At 42.7% G+C, this 18,421-nt stretch overlaps 1 protein-coding gene across 1 annotated transcript in view; it reads left to right on the top strand.

The window, feature by feature from the left end:
* Window positions 1-18,421, top strand: part of thsd7aa (thrombospondin, type I, domain containing 7Aa) — a 140,550-nt gene that overhangs the window by 54,879 nt on the left and 67,250 nt on the right. The window contains exons 2-4 of the mRNA XM_068710764.1: window positions 5,238-6,465; window positions 11,883-12,131; window positions 14,602-14,783. Coding sequence (XP_068566865.1) covers window positions 5,238-6,465; window positions 11,883-12,131; window positions 14,602-14,783 — 1,659 coding nt within the window. The remainder of the gene's footprint in view (window positions 1-5,237; window positions 6,466-11,882; window positions 12,132-14,601; window positions 14,784-18,421) is intronic.

Genomic DNA, 18,421 nt, shown 5'->3' with positions numbered 1-18,421 from the left:
AAAATGTCCTCCTAACGTCTATTCCTAACCACTTCTCCTTGATCCGACTCCACTAAGCTATCCATCCGGTTTGAAACTATTGCAAGAGTCCATGCGTCGTGTGGTTGGATGCACGTATTTAAGTTCAGCAGGCAGCCTTGCAGTGACATTACGAATTTTGGTGAGACGCTAAACTATATGGTAATTATGTCAAAGCAAGGTGAAAGGAAAGGAGCTAATAAAGGAAGCAGTGAAGCACCTTTCCTTAGCATTCAGAGAATTCTAACGGCTGGTATCATGGCGGCCACTTAGATTCCGGGAGATTTCGCTCAGTTAGGAACCTTCCTGAGCAAAAAGGACTGTTCGACCGCAGCCTAAGAGACTTGGGATGTACCCTCGGACGCTAGGAGCACTGTATGTAAATAAAACCAATTTTCACAACAGTCTGTGGTACCAGAAAACTTCAAACATCAAGGATTCAATCATTTGCTGGCTGTTTATCTTTGCAGACGACCTGTTATTATGGATTTACAGCTGAATAAAAATGCTTCATTTGACTGTGTTGCTCCGTATGAGGGCATCCAGTGGTTAATGGTAACCTTTTCACAGTCCTTTTATCATAGATAAATGTGTTCAACATATGAATACAGATTGACTGCCTGCTGCTGCTCTCATTTATCTCGCCTTTCCATCTAAAAGCCACTGGTGGGATGCACATCTCACACTGGTTTCCATTATCTCCTGTAAATGCCAATGCCAATCTTCTGTTTGGCATGGTGGGAGAAGCGGGAGGGAGACCAGGTAGGAGGTCCTGGTGGTGTGTCCAAAAGGAGCAATCTCATTATTGGGGAGCGAAATCATTCCACACAGATCTCAACGGTCTTGTGCTGGCAAGCTACAAGGCGATAAACCTGTTGAGAAACATCATGAAGAGAAGCTTTTTTTTTTCTGCTCCCCTGTGGCCTGACACCTATTAAGTGGACTTATCTCTGAATAGTGGATATAAAAGCGTGTTGCAGCTGTAAAGACATCATTTACTTCCTTCAAAGATCATCCTTTTTTCGCTCTATTGATTTGTATCAATCTGCTGAGCAAGTAACTCAAATCGAAATAAAAACCCAGACAGAAGAAAATTGAATTTTTACGAGAAAGTCAGGGGATCAGGGTCAATTCTGTGTGACACTCTGTGTACACGGTGCAACCTGAAGCCTTCTCGAGGCCCAAGCACAACCCGTTCTCACTCCCATCAATCATTTGACGATCACAGCAACTGATGTAGTGTAAAGAAAGTCTGTGTTGTGCAGGGGGGAGGGACCGGAGTCAAACATGGACAGGACTTTCATGACCGCTGTTTGTTTACTATAATGTAGTTTTGTGACGTACCAATCGTAGTATTTTATGTAAAAAAAACAGTCATTTTGACCCAAACAACGATCTATTTCTAAGGCTAATCAAGTGCTTTTGTTGCTCTAAAAATAACCAAGTAGTTGCATAGTGAAACAGAAAACACAAGTATACAAGTATAACAAGTGGAAACTGTGCGTTTCCTGTGCACGCGCAAGCATATCTTCAAAAGACACTATGCATGAAATGAGGGAAACTGACCTACCTTCTCCCGTCTAAAATCAAGGACCCATTGTATAAAAAAATGCAGTCAACATTTTGCTGCAACTGTTCACTGTGCGGTGCCATGCAAGAATGGAAAGCTTGACAGACGTGGCAACCGTAAGTAAGAGGGATGGGATTTAGCAAAGGCTCTTATATGGTTTTTACATCTGAGGGACCCGCAAAATTGGTCTGCTGGGAGTGTGACAGAGACCAATCCCTATTTTATACTGTACCAGTGTTCTCAGCAGAAGTCACTTGTACTTTAATGGTGCTGATGTGGGGAGGAGAGACGCTCGCAGTAGAGCCCTGGGGCCGAGGATCATAGGACTGTATGGTGGACTGTGGCTACCAGCAGAAGATGACCTCTTTTACTGATTTTCTTTCTTCTCACCGGTCCAATCAGCACCGTCCACCCACCTGCTGCCTCTTGCTAGTGACGTTAATGCTGTATTCTTGTATTCACTTTTCTTGGAAGTTCCTCTTACTGTTGATTCTTCCTTTTCATTTTTCCTGAAAGCACTGCTTGGCATTTATAGTTTGATACCATGTTCATGTCTCATATCACACTTACAAATATAAATCTGGACAAAACTGTTTATGACAATTAGGACAAACAAGACAGGATGGACTGGGGCTAACATGCTCATTTCAGTAGCTATGATGTTTGGTGGTGATGATGTTTGGTGGCTTCAAAGCTATTTAAAGGTGCAGTAATATGTATTGACAAATGCAACTCATCACTTTTGCTATTGAGCAGTTAGTAAAGTAATTCTCTTTGAGTTCTTCTGTATTTGCAGCTAATAGAAAGCTAGCTCTGCATGACTTTAACATCGGTAGATCTGGTCAGTGTAAGAAGAGCGTTGTTGAGGGGTGTGGTGCGTGATTAGATGTGTGACATCCCTCCTTGAGTTTCGGCCTTGTTGTCGCAGTGCCCTTCATGCCTCCTGGCTCCTCTCAGTGGGTGACAGGCGATGTAGGCCAGCGTTGGTACCACCGTCCTCATTCCATTTTTTTTTACGCTCGCCATCGGTCCGCCGATAACCGTGTCATTCATGGGTACGTTCAGAAATTACGCCGAACACCTGCGTGGAGCTTCCTGTCGAGGAGGTAATACTTTGTGGCTATAAACACGCTGGGCCTCTTTAGAGTGCTGGACGTGGATGAATACTCCAGCCATAATGTTTACTTAGCCTTGCAGCATGTTGCCTTTCCCCTATATTTCATCTCATTACTGACAGAATAGGCCTCATTAAATGTTGCATTAAATGGGTGGTGTGCCTCAGAAATCCTCTTTCTGTGGTGTATTACCTAATTTCCAGCCAAAGAGCATAATGGCAGATCTGTGACTGCAGCTGTCTCTGGTGTCTGGGGCAGTTTTTTTGCAACCGCTATTGATTTGTATTGATCCAGACCTCGTGCCTGCAGCTGTAAGCTAATACAGCCTGCTGGTTCTTCCGTTGACATTTTCATTGCCGTATTGAGTGAAACCATAAAGCACTGTTTAATGCAGCCTCTGACTTTATACTCTGAGCACAATGAATTATAGACTGTTAAAGCTGATTTTTTTTTTTTTCCATGGCTACTCTCACTGGGAGTTTTATGCAGACAGTCTGGCAATTCGCTTTCAACACTAATTTCATTTGCAATCGCAGTTTTGAAGTCCTCTTTCGAGCCGCTTTAGCAGCGGTCTGCAGGTTTGGTGGATCCATCACTTTCAATGGATTCATTCGATGGATTGACATGAAGGTTTGCACAGACATTCGAGATGGATGAGGTCTGCTGGCTTGTTCTCTAGCGCCACCATTAGGTTGACATTTTTTTTTTTTTTGGATTGAAATACCTTGACAACTATTGGTAAGACATGGAATTTGGTGCAGATATTTAAGGTTCCCAATGATGTATTACAGTATATCGACTTTGGTCACCCCCCACATTGTTATCTAGCACCACCAGCAGGTGGAAACATGTTGCTTATCTACTAGAAGATGTCAACATCAAGGGATGGTACGGTGGTTCGGGCATCTGGTGAGGATGCCACCTGGGCGCCTCCCTAGGGAGGTGTTCCAGGCACGGCCAGCATGGGAGGAGACCCCGAGGGAGGCCCAGGACCAGGTGGATGGACTATATCTCCAAACTGGCCTGGGAGCGCCTCGGGATCCCCCCAGTCAGAGCTGGCTGATGTGGCACCGGGAAAGGGAAGTTTGGGGTCCCCTGCTAGAGCTGTTGCCCCCGCGACCCGATCCTGGATAAACGGTTGAAGATGAGAAGAGATGAGACAATTGGAAATACAGGAGAGGCAGTGCCCTTAATAGATCACATGTCAATGTCGAGTTCAGAATTGAATTCAGTTTTTGTACTTTTTTGACCAGTTAAGAAAAAAAAAATAAAAAATCCAAAGGTGTTCAATACCGACACCAAGTGTAGTTTCGGCATCAGTTTCACTTCTTGGGTATTCTCCATTGTTTTATGGCGAACCTGGAGTCAGTTCACCAGGACCCATTGGGTTTTCACTGCAGGGCCTAGTTGCTCCTGATGGGAAGAAATGACCCACTTCTGCTCTTTGATTAAGATGCCGATGATCAGCCGTGGTTTCCCTCGCATACCACCGTCAGGCATCGTGGTGGTTCACTATGTCTTAACCAAGAGGTCATAGGCAGGAAGAAATCCAAATTTAGGGACTGATTTTGAATTATTATTATTTATTTTTATATTGTTTGAGCTAATGTGACATCTTTTCCACTGCATTTCATGTTGAAGTTTTAATTTCTCTTTGTTCATGATTGCTTAATGTCGGCTTCATTCTGTGCAAAGTCAATGGTGCCAAAGCTCATTTATGTTTTGTTTTCTTTGTGAGTGTGTGATAATTATTAATGGATCTTGATATAACAGATACAATTTTTCAATTACAGAATAATTATTTTGTGGTCTTAGTGTAGCAAACTCTGCAATCTTATAAACGCAAAATAGTTATTTTGTGATCATGGGAAAACCTCATTAGTGTCTGAGTGATGCTGTGCTGACCCTACACAGGTTCCCAGCATTGTAACACCAGACATGGCTAATGATAGCAAAGGCCATTCATCATATCAGTTCATTTTTATGTTGTATTGATTGAGTCCTCAGCTGCTCTGCATCTGCTGCGCTCCGAACAGGGCTTTTGTGTCGAAAGTCAATGTTTACTTAGAACGATAATTGCATTCTCATAAATCCAGTGGAAGTGCAATCACTGTATTGCACTTGGAAGCACTTAGGCGAAGTGGAAAGGCAGTAGGGTTGTCTTTAGAAGCACTTTAGAACTACAAATAATACCCTTTTTCTGTGGAATACTAAAACTTGCTTTTGATCAATCTTTTTTGCCTGTTGAAAATAGTTCTGATTGATCGATTACAACGTAGGTCTTAGATCTAGGAACATGGGGACATCTCTGCCACAAAGCCCGGCGGGACAAAGAACACCAGCAGTCAGACGATCAGACAGGTTGTAACTGTGATTATCTGACTATCTATTGGATGTAAACCTGAGAGTGTTGGCATACCTTTGTGTTCTCTTCTGAATATGTTCGGCTAACGTTGGGGTTTGATGTCTGATTCTTTTAGGTTGTAATGCACTTTGACCTGTCCTTGACTTCTCTTTTACCTTACTCTTTACAGGTCCGTGGGGTCGTTGCATGGGCAGTGAGTGTGGACCCGGCGGCAGCCAGAGCAGGGCGGTATGGTGCGCCCACTCTGAAGGCTGGACCACCCTGCACACCAACTGCGACCAGACAGAACGGCCTGACAACCAGCAGAGCTGCTTCCGAGTGTGCGACTGGCACAAAGATCTGTACGACTGGCAGCTCGGTGCCTGGAACCAGTGTGTCCCGGTGTCGATGCGCAGTGCCGGGGTACAGCGCCCTGCTGTGTGTACCCGGGGAGAGGAGGGCATCCAGACCCGTGAGGTTGGCTGTGTCCAGAAAGTGGATGGCGAGCCGGCAGAAGACGCGATCTGCGAATACTTTGAGCCCAAACCACGCCTAGAGCAGGCCTGTCTTATCCCCTGTCCACGGGACTGTGTGGTATCTGAGTTCAGCCTGTGGACTTACTGCTCTAAAACCTGTGGAATGGGCTTACAGAACCGTATCCGCTTCGTTCTGGCTCCGCCACTGTTTGGTGGGGCAGCCTGCCCAAACTTGACTGAATTTCAGACATGCCAGCCAGGGCCCTGTGAGGGGGAGGAGAGCCTTTACAGCCTTAGGGTGGGACCATGGGGGCCCTGCTCTGTCCCAATGCCAAGGCAAGCCAGACAAGCGGACAAACCACCCAGAGATAGTGACGAACCATCCAAGGAAACTGATAAACTTTCCAAAGAGGGTGACAAACAGTCCAGAGAGAGCGAAAAAACATCCAAAGGGGGTGACAAACAATCCAGAGAGAGCGAAAAAACATCCAAAGGGGGTGACAAACAATCCAGAGAGGGTGTCAAACTGTCCAGTGAGGGCGACAAACAGAGTAGAGAGGGTGACAAACAGCACAAAGAAGGAGACAAAAGGTCAAAAGAGGGTGATAAACTGTCCAGAGATGGACACAAACCATCCAGACCCAACAGAAAATTGGAAAGGGAAAACAGGAAACCAGATAGGCCATCCCGACAGGCGGATAGGCCCAAACGACAGAAAAAGGCAAAAAACAAAGAGAAGAAAGAGAAAATGAGAGAGAAAGTCCGGGAGAGGTTAAGGGAGAGGGGTAAGGTGAAGGACCCTGAGACCAGAGAACTCATCAAGAAGAAGAGGAACAGAAACCGTCAGAACCGGCCAGGTGGAAAGTTCTGGGACCTGCAGGTCGGCTACCAGACCAGAGAAGTGACCTGTGTGCATAGGAGTGGAAATGTTGAAGCTCTCAGGTAACAATGACTCAAATACGTTTCCTTATGTGTCGTCTCGCATCTACAATGATGTGTTTCTATCCAATGCCTTTGTGTGACTGGACATTTGGGCTTGTCGTCACTTTCTTTAGAGGCTACTCTACATTATAACTTGGTTTTAGTAAGAAGACTAGAATAATGGTTACATCTGTGACAAGGCTAAATCATTTTATTCTCAAATTAGGATGAGGTCAGTGGATGGCCAGTGATTTCAAAGAGTTTGGGATTAGATGCTCAGGTCAGTTATAATTTGGTATATTAGGGAGTTTGTGTCCTTCTCATGCCAACATTTTCAAATGAAATCAGGACATTTCGTTGATCGTCAGTGTGGCCAGACAGCATGCTGTGTGATTTAAATTGTTCACAGAACACTGACTAACAGATACTGTACCGTCTAAGAGGTTAATTAATATATATTATACTGCACTGGTTCTGTACACACACACACACACACACACACACACACACACACACACACACACACACACACACACACACACACACACACACATATATTTTGTTCTTATTGGACCAGAAGTAGTGAGTCCTTTGTGTAGTTTGTTTCGGAGTGGTGGACTTGTTCTTCTAAATCACAGTCCCTAACCTTCTGTGTTTTATTTGCATTACCTAAACCATAGTTTCACCATTGTTCATTTGCCACAACTACAATATTTCCTTGAACATACCTGGGTGCCAAGGTGGTGCCAGGGTTTGATTAAGATGCTATCCCTATAATTGCAACATCATCGGTTTGTTTCCAGCCGGGCACCTTTGTTGTATGTTATTTCAAATCTCCCTCTCTCCCCTCATTTCCTGTCATCTTTCTACTATCCACTGTCTAATAATGGCTCAATAAATGCCCCTCCCAAAATAATTGATAAATTGATAAATTAAAACCATAACCATACCCATACCATAGTTGCCATGCACAGATGGTGTAAATAGAAATGGATTTAGAATTGTCAGAAATGTCATTAAACACGAAAACAAACAAAAATAAATTTACAATATTTCTATAAGTGACTGACTTTTTAAAAAAAAATGTCATCATATGACAGTATGATGAAAAGGGAGATAGTATATACAATTGGCACATTTGTGTGATAGCAAAGTTCTACTTGTCTATACATGTCACTGGCTTTGAAGAGCACTTCAGTACTGTTAAGCTTGTTGACATATTTTCACATGGAGGGACGTGGCTTGTTTGTTGTGCACCGTCAGAGCCCTGTGAGCACATTCCAGCTCACAACACTGTCTGTGGCGCTCAATGGCTTCACGTGTCAGGGCTCATAACACTCAGTTAAACCTCGTAAGCCTTCAGTTGTATCTCTTGACTTCTGCCTTGAATCTAATATTTGCTCAGGGCTAATTGAGATTATTCTAAAATCCTATGAAGGCCTGAGTTTAATTAGAGGAATCGTTAACAGCATCTATGTATAATTTATAATCCCACAATGCATGGCCTCAGCACCAATGGTCGTAACAAGAATCGCTGTCTCTTTCACTTAGTCAGTGCTGAACACCATTTCATCTATTCCACTTCCTCAGTGTACATAGAGCTTCTCCCACCTCGATAATGTGTCAAAGCTCCAGGATGTACAGTCTCAATGCATGTTTTTCTCCAGCTAGGTCAATGTCCATGCGACGTCTGAGAGCCACGTTCTTTGTTAGGAGATGGATGGCCTCATTCTGTCTCGCTGTGCTTGCTCGGCTCTAATAGAGGCCACTGAGCAGCGTCCATTACACCCTGGGAAAATCGTGGCTCTTGTGTTACATTTGCTCTTAACGCCTGGAAGAAGGTCAGAATCCATAAAACATTCAAACTTCAAGCAAATGCCACTCGTCATGTCGCAGCCTTCAAGTAGCATAATTATGTTTGCATGATGCACACAGGATTGATATGTACTTAGGAATATTTATCCAAAAGATAACCACATATACACATGCTAACATAGGCCCTGCTCTAGTTGAGTACAGTATCACAGAATGCACAGATGGCTAAAAGCTTCAAAGAGGCTTACTTGATAGTGATGATCATATTAATGTTTACAGCAGCCCAGAGTCTAGCTTATTTACAGTTGGAGCCATCACTGCGGGAATTTAAAATGTGATCTGGTGGCTAAAAATACTAATTATCCCCATGTGTCCAGGCTTTTAAATGATTATGATATTAGAAAAGACCATCCTCTCTCTTTCTCTCCTGTTCCATCTATCAGAAGATATGTGTAACCACGAGCGAGTCCGATTTGACATCAGCACGCTACTGTTCTTGTTCTGTTGTTTGCTGCAAGAACCAACAGAATAGCCTAGATGTGCTCCAATTATATGAGGATGTGAATACCCAGTGGATTAGCTTTATATTTCATATTTCACCGAAATTCACTTCAAAACTGAAGCTCGGATCGATACCAACCGTCAAATGAGTTGACCACAACACATTTTTGTATTTCACAGTCAAACTGTATTACGTGTGTTGACAGATGAAAATATGCATTACACACTATTCTCTACAGGGACTTTGAAAGGATTTCAAATGAACATTTCATAGTATCAATATGGCAATAACCGTCTGACACATAAAAAAGTGAAACAATCGAAGTTACTCTGTGAAACATGAATGCAGTCCTCGCAGTAGCTGCGGCTACTTTAGTTGCTGAGCAGTCACATTAGAAAGTACTACTTCATAACATCAGAAACCCCACCCTCAGTTATGTTGACGTGGTACAGGAGTACTTCTATTCCAAAGCAAGTTATTCCCTCATTTTGATAGGTGTCACTGGTCTGATGTAACTAGAACAAAGCATTTCAGATGCTTGATGCTGAGAAGTGTGAGAACAAATGATGTGTTTGAACATTAAAGCACGTCAACATGTTGTGGTAGAAACACAAAATACAAGTATGAAGCTGAAATGAGGACAATGTGTTTCCTTTAGTGTATCTGAATTAAAAAATAGTGTTTGGTTTTTTTGGGCTCCAACATTGCCATGCATATTATATATATTATTATATTATTATTATATTATAGCATATGGTATAAAGTGAACTGCATCAATGCAGGATTTTGAAAGTTGGCAAGCACATTCAAATTTAATAGATATTCATGTTGATGATTCCAAGCAAGAGGAAGTTAATCACAGGTCATTCTAAAGCTACAAGTATGTTTCAAAAAAAGTGCGTGTCATCACATATTGTCTGAACCCCCCCCCCCTCCCCCAAGTGCAAACGGTTACATTTTGTATCTGTAAAGCTTTATAGTGCCATGACCACTGGATTGTCTCCAGACACGGCAGCTCTGGCTTCACTAGAATGGTTGCAGGAGAACTGTAATAAACATTAAAAAAAAAAAACAACACACAGTTTGTTCACAAAGCTTCAGAAAACCTACAGAAGTTCAGAGAAGTTGAGGAGACTCAAAGGGAAGAGAACCAGAGAAGGGAAGCCGTGTGTCATTATCCCAAATGGCCTATCAGCCTCTACAAAACACACAGAGAGAAAAACAAGAGTCTTTCAACTCCTCAGCAATCCCATCATCAAACAAAGCCATGGTGCTGTGAAGCAGCCGCGGAAAATACGGATAACAAATTGTTTGGGTTTGTAATGAACAACTTTTCAAACCCTGTTTATCACATTGGCTGACTCAGACAAAGGAAAGCTGCAGGATGTATAACAGCATTTCACCACAGACACTATGGTTCTATTAATCCACACTACACATGTAAAGGCCTTCTAACAGACAAGCAAATGCTGCTCCTTACCTACTGCTGTATGTGTGGCTTTCTGTGGACACTGTGAGGTCAACATGATGCTTGTTATAACATGAATATAGGCAGTTTTGATTCTCATTCATTCTCTTAATCTGTTTTGTGTCGTTATTTCGGGTTAGGCTAATAGCCTATGTGCCAAAGTCACATGATTATTTGCCTTAATTTAAAAAAAAAAATGAATTGAACTGAATTGTCCTGCAGCTTTAAATTCAGTTAATTCAGGTGTGAAATGATGTCAATAAAAAAAAACCCACGATATTATATTTTTCTCATCTTCTAATAAGATAAATTTACGTGCAGGGATTACATATGTGGTTATTAAACCACTTGTTTCAGCCTCATTCCCTTCACATGATGTGATTTACAACGCATGTAGTTGGTCGGTGTGTTTCTTGGACCGCTGAACGAGTGCCGTAAAGGCTAGAAAAGCTGCGCCGCAAAATTTCATAATCCTCAACTGTCTATCACTTTTAGGTCTGGGTCCAGAAACTACGGCATCTTGGTTCAGATTTGGACCACGGTCCGCCTATGAGTGACCCCTGTTCTGATGGATCAGTATGGACTAAAATAAAGCCTTAATGCCTCTGTAATGACAGGGGGGCTCTACCGCGTCAGCATCTTGCTGAATATCCAATGGGAAATTAGTGTGCCCTCTGTGTGTGTGTGTGTGTGTGTGTGTGACTCTGAATTCTGATGCTGAGGTTAGCAAAATGTTTGCTAAGCTCCAATGCTTCCGATCATTAGCATAGAGCAGTGAACAAAACATTCAGGCGTCAGCTTCTGATGTTTCACCAGCGCTGTCCATCATTTTTTTTCGGGTTAAAATGACAAACATATCAGCTGCAATGTTAATCGTGTGAGTAACTTGATGACAGAATAAAACCAAACTTGTCTGTCGTCTGTTTTAAAGTGCACTCTGCCAGCTGGTGTCTCTACTGCGCAAAAAGATTGTTGTTAAATTTGTCAAATTTGTGGGGAAAGGTTGTGGTTATAGCAAATAACCTATGGTTAAGATGTGGTTAAAGTAACTACTATAACAGTCAGTGCAAGATTTTTGTCACGGTTAATAAATAAGGAAACATGCCAGGTTCATTACGGGACGCAAACTTTGCTTTCCAGTATGAAATTTGGATGCGTGTTCATCCATCCCACTGACATCCACACCTTACATTCCTTATCTCTATTAAAGGGCAAACTACTTCCTGCATTGATACTGCATGTTGACGCTGGAAGTGAATCTTGAGGAGCAGAGTCATCCACCGGGATCTGCATCATCAACATTCTTGAGAAGCTAGACGTGTGTAACCAAATCAGCCAGGAGTGAAATCTTAAGGACGATGCCTTAACACCCTATCGTAGAAGTCCTATGGTGTGTAAGTGCAGCTACTGTGGTGTGTGCTGATACGGACACTCTTACTGCCGCCTCACAGCATGAGGGGCCACGGTTCGATTATGAGGCTGGATGTGTGGCATTTGCACGTTCTCCCCATGTCAGCGTGGGTTTTCTCTGGGATCGGAGATTTCCCTTATTTGCCCTTGGGTGTGTTGATGGTTGTCTGTGTCTTCGCCAATCCTACCTTCGAGTGTTTAACTTTCATCTTGACTTACGGCATTTTGTGTTCTCATCTCCAGCCTGTGCTCTCAGGAGTCGTTGCCGGTGACGTTCCAGGCCTGCGTCATGACCAAAGACTGTGATGTGACTGAATGGTCTGAATGGTCAGCTTGCTCCAAGGAGTGCTACGACCCCAACGGGCCCAAGGGGGAGAGCACCCGAACCAGAAAATTGAGCCAGTTCCCAATCGATGGAGGAGCAGATTGTCCCGAGCTGGAAGAGAAGGAGCCCTGCAGCCCCCAGGGAGACGGAGTGCCACCCTGCATTGTGTAAGTACTGGACGAAGAGAGTAGGTCAAGTGTTGCTAGTTTGCTTCTACAGCCATAGTACATTTATCTTTATTTATTTATCGGGTTAAACTTGGACCTTGCTGTAGCTTTTAACACTTTCAGTATTTATCCATGATAACTGCATGGCTCTCTAGACATCCATTCAGTGATTAACTATTCAAATTTGGTGTCACACATTCATGGTCCCCAGAGGATGAATCCCCTTTGGTGATGACTATTCACGCGCCACCATGAGGTTGACAATTGTGATTTTAATTTGAATGTCTCAAAAAGTATTGGATGATCTGCCATTAAATTTGGTTCACGTATACTCCCCAATTATGTCCCACTCAGGAGGATTTGTAATGATGTTTTTCTCTTATCTGTAGTCTATAAAACTGCTCATAACAAGGTCTGTGGATTACCTTGGGTAACCGGGTCACGATTTATGGAAAGAAAACTTTAACTGTTGAGTTCAAATCTATCTATTTGGTGCTTTTTTGCGCCACAAGCGAAGTGCATAGCCTATGTGCCAAAGTCACATGATTATTTGCATTAATCCTTAAGACTTTCATTGTATCATTTATTCATTTAATGCATGACCCATCATCATACAAATTGGAAAAAAAAACATCAGACAGTGTTCAGTGTGATGGCCAAGGCCGCCCAAAACTAGAATAGTCGACTGAGTAAGAATATGGGTAAAAGTTTAAGTGATTTTGCATTCCTCTTTACTCCTAGAACTAAATCTGATAGTTTCACTTCATCTCTCTATAACCCATTTATACAATCCATTTAACTCTGTTCTAAAGGCAGCGAGAATGAACCATCAACACCAAAATCAGTGTCCGTCGACGCCTGCTGCCCTTTGTTTGACATACAGCAGGAAGAGAGCCAGTAGTCCGTGGTACTGAAGAACTGCTCTGTTTGAGTGTCCCCATCTGGGCAAGATGCCCCAAGATGCAATGCTTTCCCAGGGGCCTCGTTGTTCTGCAGCAGTGCAGAGGCGCCTGAGAGACAGAGAGACCTTGCTCATGAATATGGAGGCTTTCATTGGCGACCTGAAATGAATTCCATTATCAGTAGAGATTGAGGCAGGGTTTACAATTACTGACCTTGGGGTGGAAACCACAATACATTATTGCTAAAGCAGACTGCTGCCAATTCACTGACCAGACACAAACCCATCCTGCTGCAATTAACAACCTCCTTTCAGCTTAAAAACATCGAGGAAAGTCTGGTTGAATTGTAAATCCTTAGGCGTATTGTAAACAGAGATCTAAGGTCAATAACATAAAAAGTCTTTTTTACAATGCTTGGAGATACTTGTCCCCCTGGCTCACTGAGGCACAACTGCTGCTCAGTGACTGCAAAAAAAAAAAAACACGCACACAATTGAGTGTCCTTCAACGCAATTAAAACAAGGTTAAACCACAACGCTTACTCTGCAAATGGTATTTTTAGAAAATGATTTCTGCTGATTTTAGTGTAGTATGCTCTGTTTAGCAGGGGTTTTTTAAATCAGATTTTCAACCATATTGACACACTAATAATCAGTCAGATTACTAATAAACCTAAAATGTAAAGCTGCACAAAGGTAGTCGTGTGATCATCCCTTCCTCTGGGCCAGGTGCACAGGAACAGTTTCAGCAAAGGAGGAAAGGATTGCTAACATGGTCAATTGATTTAACAAGAAATATACAAAAGCCCTTACAGAACAACCCTTTAAACACATTATTTAAAAGTTGCTAAAACATTGATATGGATTACAAAAAAAAACCCGACATAGAACATATCTGGATATCTTTAAATATTTTCATAATTCTTACATAATTGAAGATTTGGATTATATTCCTACTTGTGTTAGTGTGCAGTTTCCGTGTCAACTGGACACTGTCATTGTGTTGGAACTTAGTTCCATTGTTTTTTGCAGTGCATGTGTTGTTAGATTGGTGAATGTTTTTTTTCTTAATTAGCTTATTGTATATTTATTTCTGTCTTGTTCACCATACAACTCAGCATATTTATGAGGACATATTTAAAAAAAAACTGAGCACACCAGTATAATCACAATATGAACAAATGTAGGATAAGGTATCTGTACAAACAACAATAAATGCAACAGTTTTGGGATGTTTGTTTGTTTAAGGCCTTGCATGTACTTTATTGTACTATAGATTACATTTGTCAAATGAAACCATTGATTTGGTGAAAACAAAATCTATGTCACAGGAAATGAAACTTGACATCTGATTTGATTTCATATGCACACGGTCAATATGAATCCATTTGGACCAACAGACCACACCCCTGCGTCTTCCTCTTGAAAGCTGATACTGACCCACAACAATTGAGTATTAGTTGTATAGATCCAATCTATTCTATTCATCCAACTGCTCATTTCAAGGAAAGACAATATGGGGCTGACAAACTCTATCAGCCTGACTCACGTGTCCACCTCTGTCCTCAGCTACAGCTGGAGGACCACAGAGTGGACAGAGTGCAGGGTGGACGTGCTGCTGAGCCAACAGGACCGTCGGCGTGGAAACCAGACAGGGTTGTGCGGAGGCGGGATTCAGACTCGAGAGATCTACTGTGTCCAGACCAGCACGGATACACCACCCAACCTCAGCTCACTCCGGAGCAAAGAAGGTGACTTGTCCTATATTTGATCCCCCGTAGGTGTGCCTCACTCCCCGCTCAGTGTTTCTTCACTTTATTCAGTTAGCGTGTATGATTGTACGTTATACATGTATTGATGTTGGTGTTGAAAACCTCATGCAAGAGAATCAAAAAAGTAATGGAAAATGAAATTGAGAGGAAAAGAAAATGTCTCAAGCCAACGTTGCTGGCGCCGGAGCCTGCCAAGTGTGTCCCTCGGCACCGGATCTGTGTGTGATTGTCACGGACAGAATCTCTTGGCACAACCAAGGAGTGAAGAACATCCAGTTTGGTGACCTTGAGATTGCATCTCTGCTTTTGGAAAAAAAAGTTGACTGATTTGCCTGCGTTTCACATGGTGGTCTACATACCTTTTTACACGTGGCACCGTGGGACTTCTGTTGTGCCTTCACTTTGCCAGAGAAAACGTTCCCCAAATGGTGCGTCTTTGGCTCTGAATCACCGCCATCTGGGTGTATTTTTTTTTTTGGTCACTAGGTCACTATGATTGACTACCACAAGCACACTGCTCTTCTCCTATAGGAATGTTGTTAGTGTTTTAAGGTGCCTAGTATTAGCTGTTACTAGTGCTGAACAAACTTGTGGCCATTAATTCCGAAGTGACCTTTAACAGCTTCGTAAACCGAAATTGGTTCGTATCAAATGTTGTTTTTTTTTTATCATAGCTTTATAAACAAAAGAGGTTTTGAACGCATCGGCTGATATGCAATCTCTGAACTCATTGATTGGATGTTTTGGGCTGTTTAAACAGTCATCATGTTAGTTCTTCAATAGGGTTAGTTAATAGTCGTCATTATATTAGACAGAATTCAAATGGCCTATCAAGGGCCATTTATCAGCTCAAATAACAAACAGACAGCATCAGGGAACAGCAGGAGCGAGGTCTGTGTGACAGGAAGCAGAGAGGGTTTGTGGACTAAATTATAGTGTTTTTTATAGCACATGTTTTGACAGAGGCTGTTTAAAAACAGCTTCAAATAACATCTGTGAGGGTCGAGTGGCAGACAAAAAATAAAGTTGTTGATGAGCTTTTGCATCATCTGCTTAGGCTAGCGTTTCACACACACACACACACACACACACACACACACACACACACACACACACACCAAAGTCATGTCATCTGTTCCAGCTCTGCTGACACCCTCCCCCTGCATCACCAGCCATGTGTGAACCAGAGTGAAGAATTGAGGAGGTTTCTCCCTCATATTAAATCTAGGGACTGAGCTATATGAATATGCTAATGTCCGTGCAAAAGCCACACAGAGAGGATAGCAGATGAAATATGAGCTTTCACATAAATTGGTGGCATTACTGAGCACACGGAGGCTGCAAGTGGCCCTGGTAGCAAGCCTATGCTTATCCTGCGCTGACACAATAAGTCTCAGCCCATCTGGCCGGGGAGGCTATACTGGCGTCTGCTGCTAGAAATTATTCAGATCAGATGCTCACAACCAACCGCGCGCTTTCATCCTTCGGCTTCAAGATTCCACTTTGCCAATTTTGCTAACAGTCATACTTTCAACACTTCCCTTTTACATATATTGTCAGGATGAAATAGGAAACAGTGGCTGCCCCTCTAGCCATGCCGCCCTGTCTGCATGTTATTACGGTAATTGTTAAGCAAAGTGTTTTTGGGTTGGAAGAGGGGCACGTCATTGAAGGTGTTATGGCTTCAAGGTGTCACTAACGACGGACGGTGGCAGATGGAGAAAAGCGAGACGAAACAAGAGAGGAATGGATGTGACAAATGAATGCCACAGCCTCCTCCTTCTTTTCAGCCTGCACCTGTCCTTCCTCTGAGACAGGTTTTGTTCTGTCATGTCTTGTATCATTTTAGCTACCCGCTGACTTGGACACGTCACGATGTAAATAAGGAGCCTCTATCCATCCCCCTATGTTCCATTTCTCACTTCTTTCTTTCAGCTGTTTCTGTGTTGGCTAAACCTCACTCCTTCACTGCACTACATGATGCATCTGAAATATTCTGTGTTTGCATAATTTCCACCAATTGACTACTTTAACACAAGTCTCTTTATTGGTATTCTTTCTTTGCTTTAAGTATTGCTTGGCCATGTTGACATTGGTTACCCACTAGTAAGAATATTCATGCAATATATTTTTCAGAATGACACCAACTGACACAACAATTCTATTGGCAGACGTTGATATTCAAAGATCACCTTTTTTTTTAAAAGTTCAATGACCATGCTTTTTATTATCCAAGGCCAGTGTGTTTTAACTTAATTTCTTTCACTTTGACATCAGGATTTGCTCCACTTTAGAATTCATCGAGGGGCTGCTATTTAAAGCTGAGTAATTTCTGTTCCACTGTAGTGCACTTGTTTCCTTCTCACATGAAACCAACCAAAATATGCCACAGAAACGACCAAACCACACTTAATACTTCAAACAGAGGCTGGGGAAAAAGCAGCGCATGCTTGAAAATTGCTTTACCTCCTACATGCGAAACAGCAACCGGATTACCTTGATCTCCCCAATTACATCTCCTTCAGTTAAAATACCGTGTTCCATTGAACCTCACTGGCTGCGTTTACTGGTGGGAAGCCCGTTTCGGAGGGAGTTCAGATTACAGATGTGGCAAGAAAAAAAACGTGAATTAATAGTAATGAAAATAATCAAAACTTAGTCCAATCATGAAGTAACAATTGTTCAGTTGCCCAATAAAGCTGATGCAATCTCATCATTTACTTTCAAGGATGATCAGTGAATCCCAGAGAGACTGAGATAGGACAGTCTGACAGTAACATCTGTGGACACACGTCACTCCCAGATCACTGCTTGTTCTTCATTAGATTTCCTCACAGCTGGAAAGCGAAGGATTCACTCAGTCCTGGATCTCTCTCAGACATGCAGTGATTACTGTTGACAGCATCACTGTTTATTACAATGCTACATTCTCAAATGGAGAGTTGTTGATTATCATGAACAGCTTGTTAATCCTCCCTGGTAGCACACATTTCATAGGCAGTTCATCATTTTCTTCTGAAGAGAACAATTTCCTCTGAATGGAAGTTGTCTCGGCAGTGTTTTTCCTGCTTTGGTTCCGATCGATGCAAAACTTAATTGGAGAGCAAACCGTGACATGCTGTAGAACAGCTGTGCCACCGTGATGCCGTGGTAAAGGACCTGGGTGTCGGGTTATTAATGGCAGGTGGCACGTGGCCGCGGAGGTTCCTAATTTGGCGGCTGGAAGCGCCGCACAGGGAAGACTAGACCATCTGGCACAGAGATACCTGAGCAAGGTCAGTCTGTGAGGATATTTCCATTAATCAGCCTTTGTTATGGTTGTGAAGAGCTGCTCAGGAGGAGGAGGACAACAAAAGACTACTACCCTCCAAAAGGTCTGAATGGAGCATGTGGATGAAAAGCTTTTCATAAGAAATGGGACTGTTTGGTTGGCACAGAAACACATGGACATGTCGGGATTTAAGTCATCAACAGACCATTTGGATGATCTTATTCAGCACCTGCTATTGCAGTGGCATATTTGCTAATCACGTGTTTAATACCTCCCAGTTGCAAGTTATAACCCATTAGAATGATTTGGCATTTTCACAGCCGGTAGTGACAGTTCTCTGCCAAAA

The sequence above is a fragment of the Cebidichthys violaceus genome, unplaced genomic scaffold, assembly GCF_023349555.1.
Source record: "Cebidichthys violaceus isolate CVI_PGR_0920_01 unplaced genomic scaffold, fCebVio1.0.p SCAF_16, whole genome shotgun sequence".
NCBI lineage: Eukaryota > Metazoa > Chordata > Actinopteri > Perciformes > Stichaeidae > Cebidichthys > Cebidichthys violaceus.
Note: the sequence above shows the minus strand (reverse complement) of the source record. Positions and strands in the feature narration are given on the sequence as shown.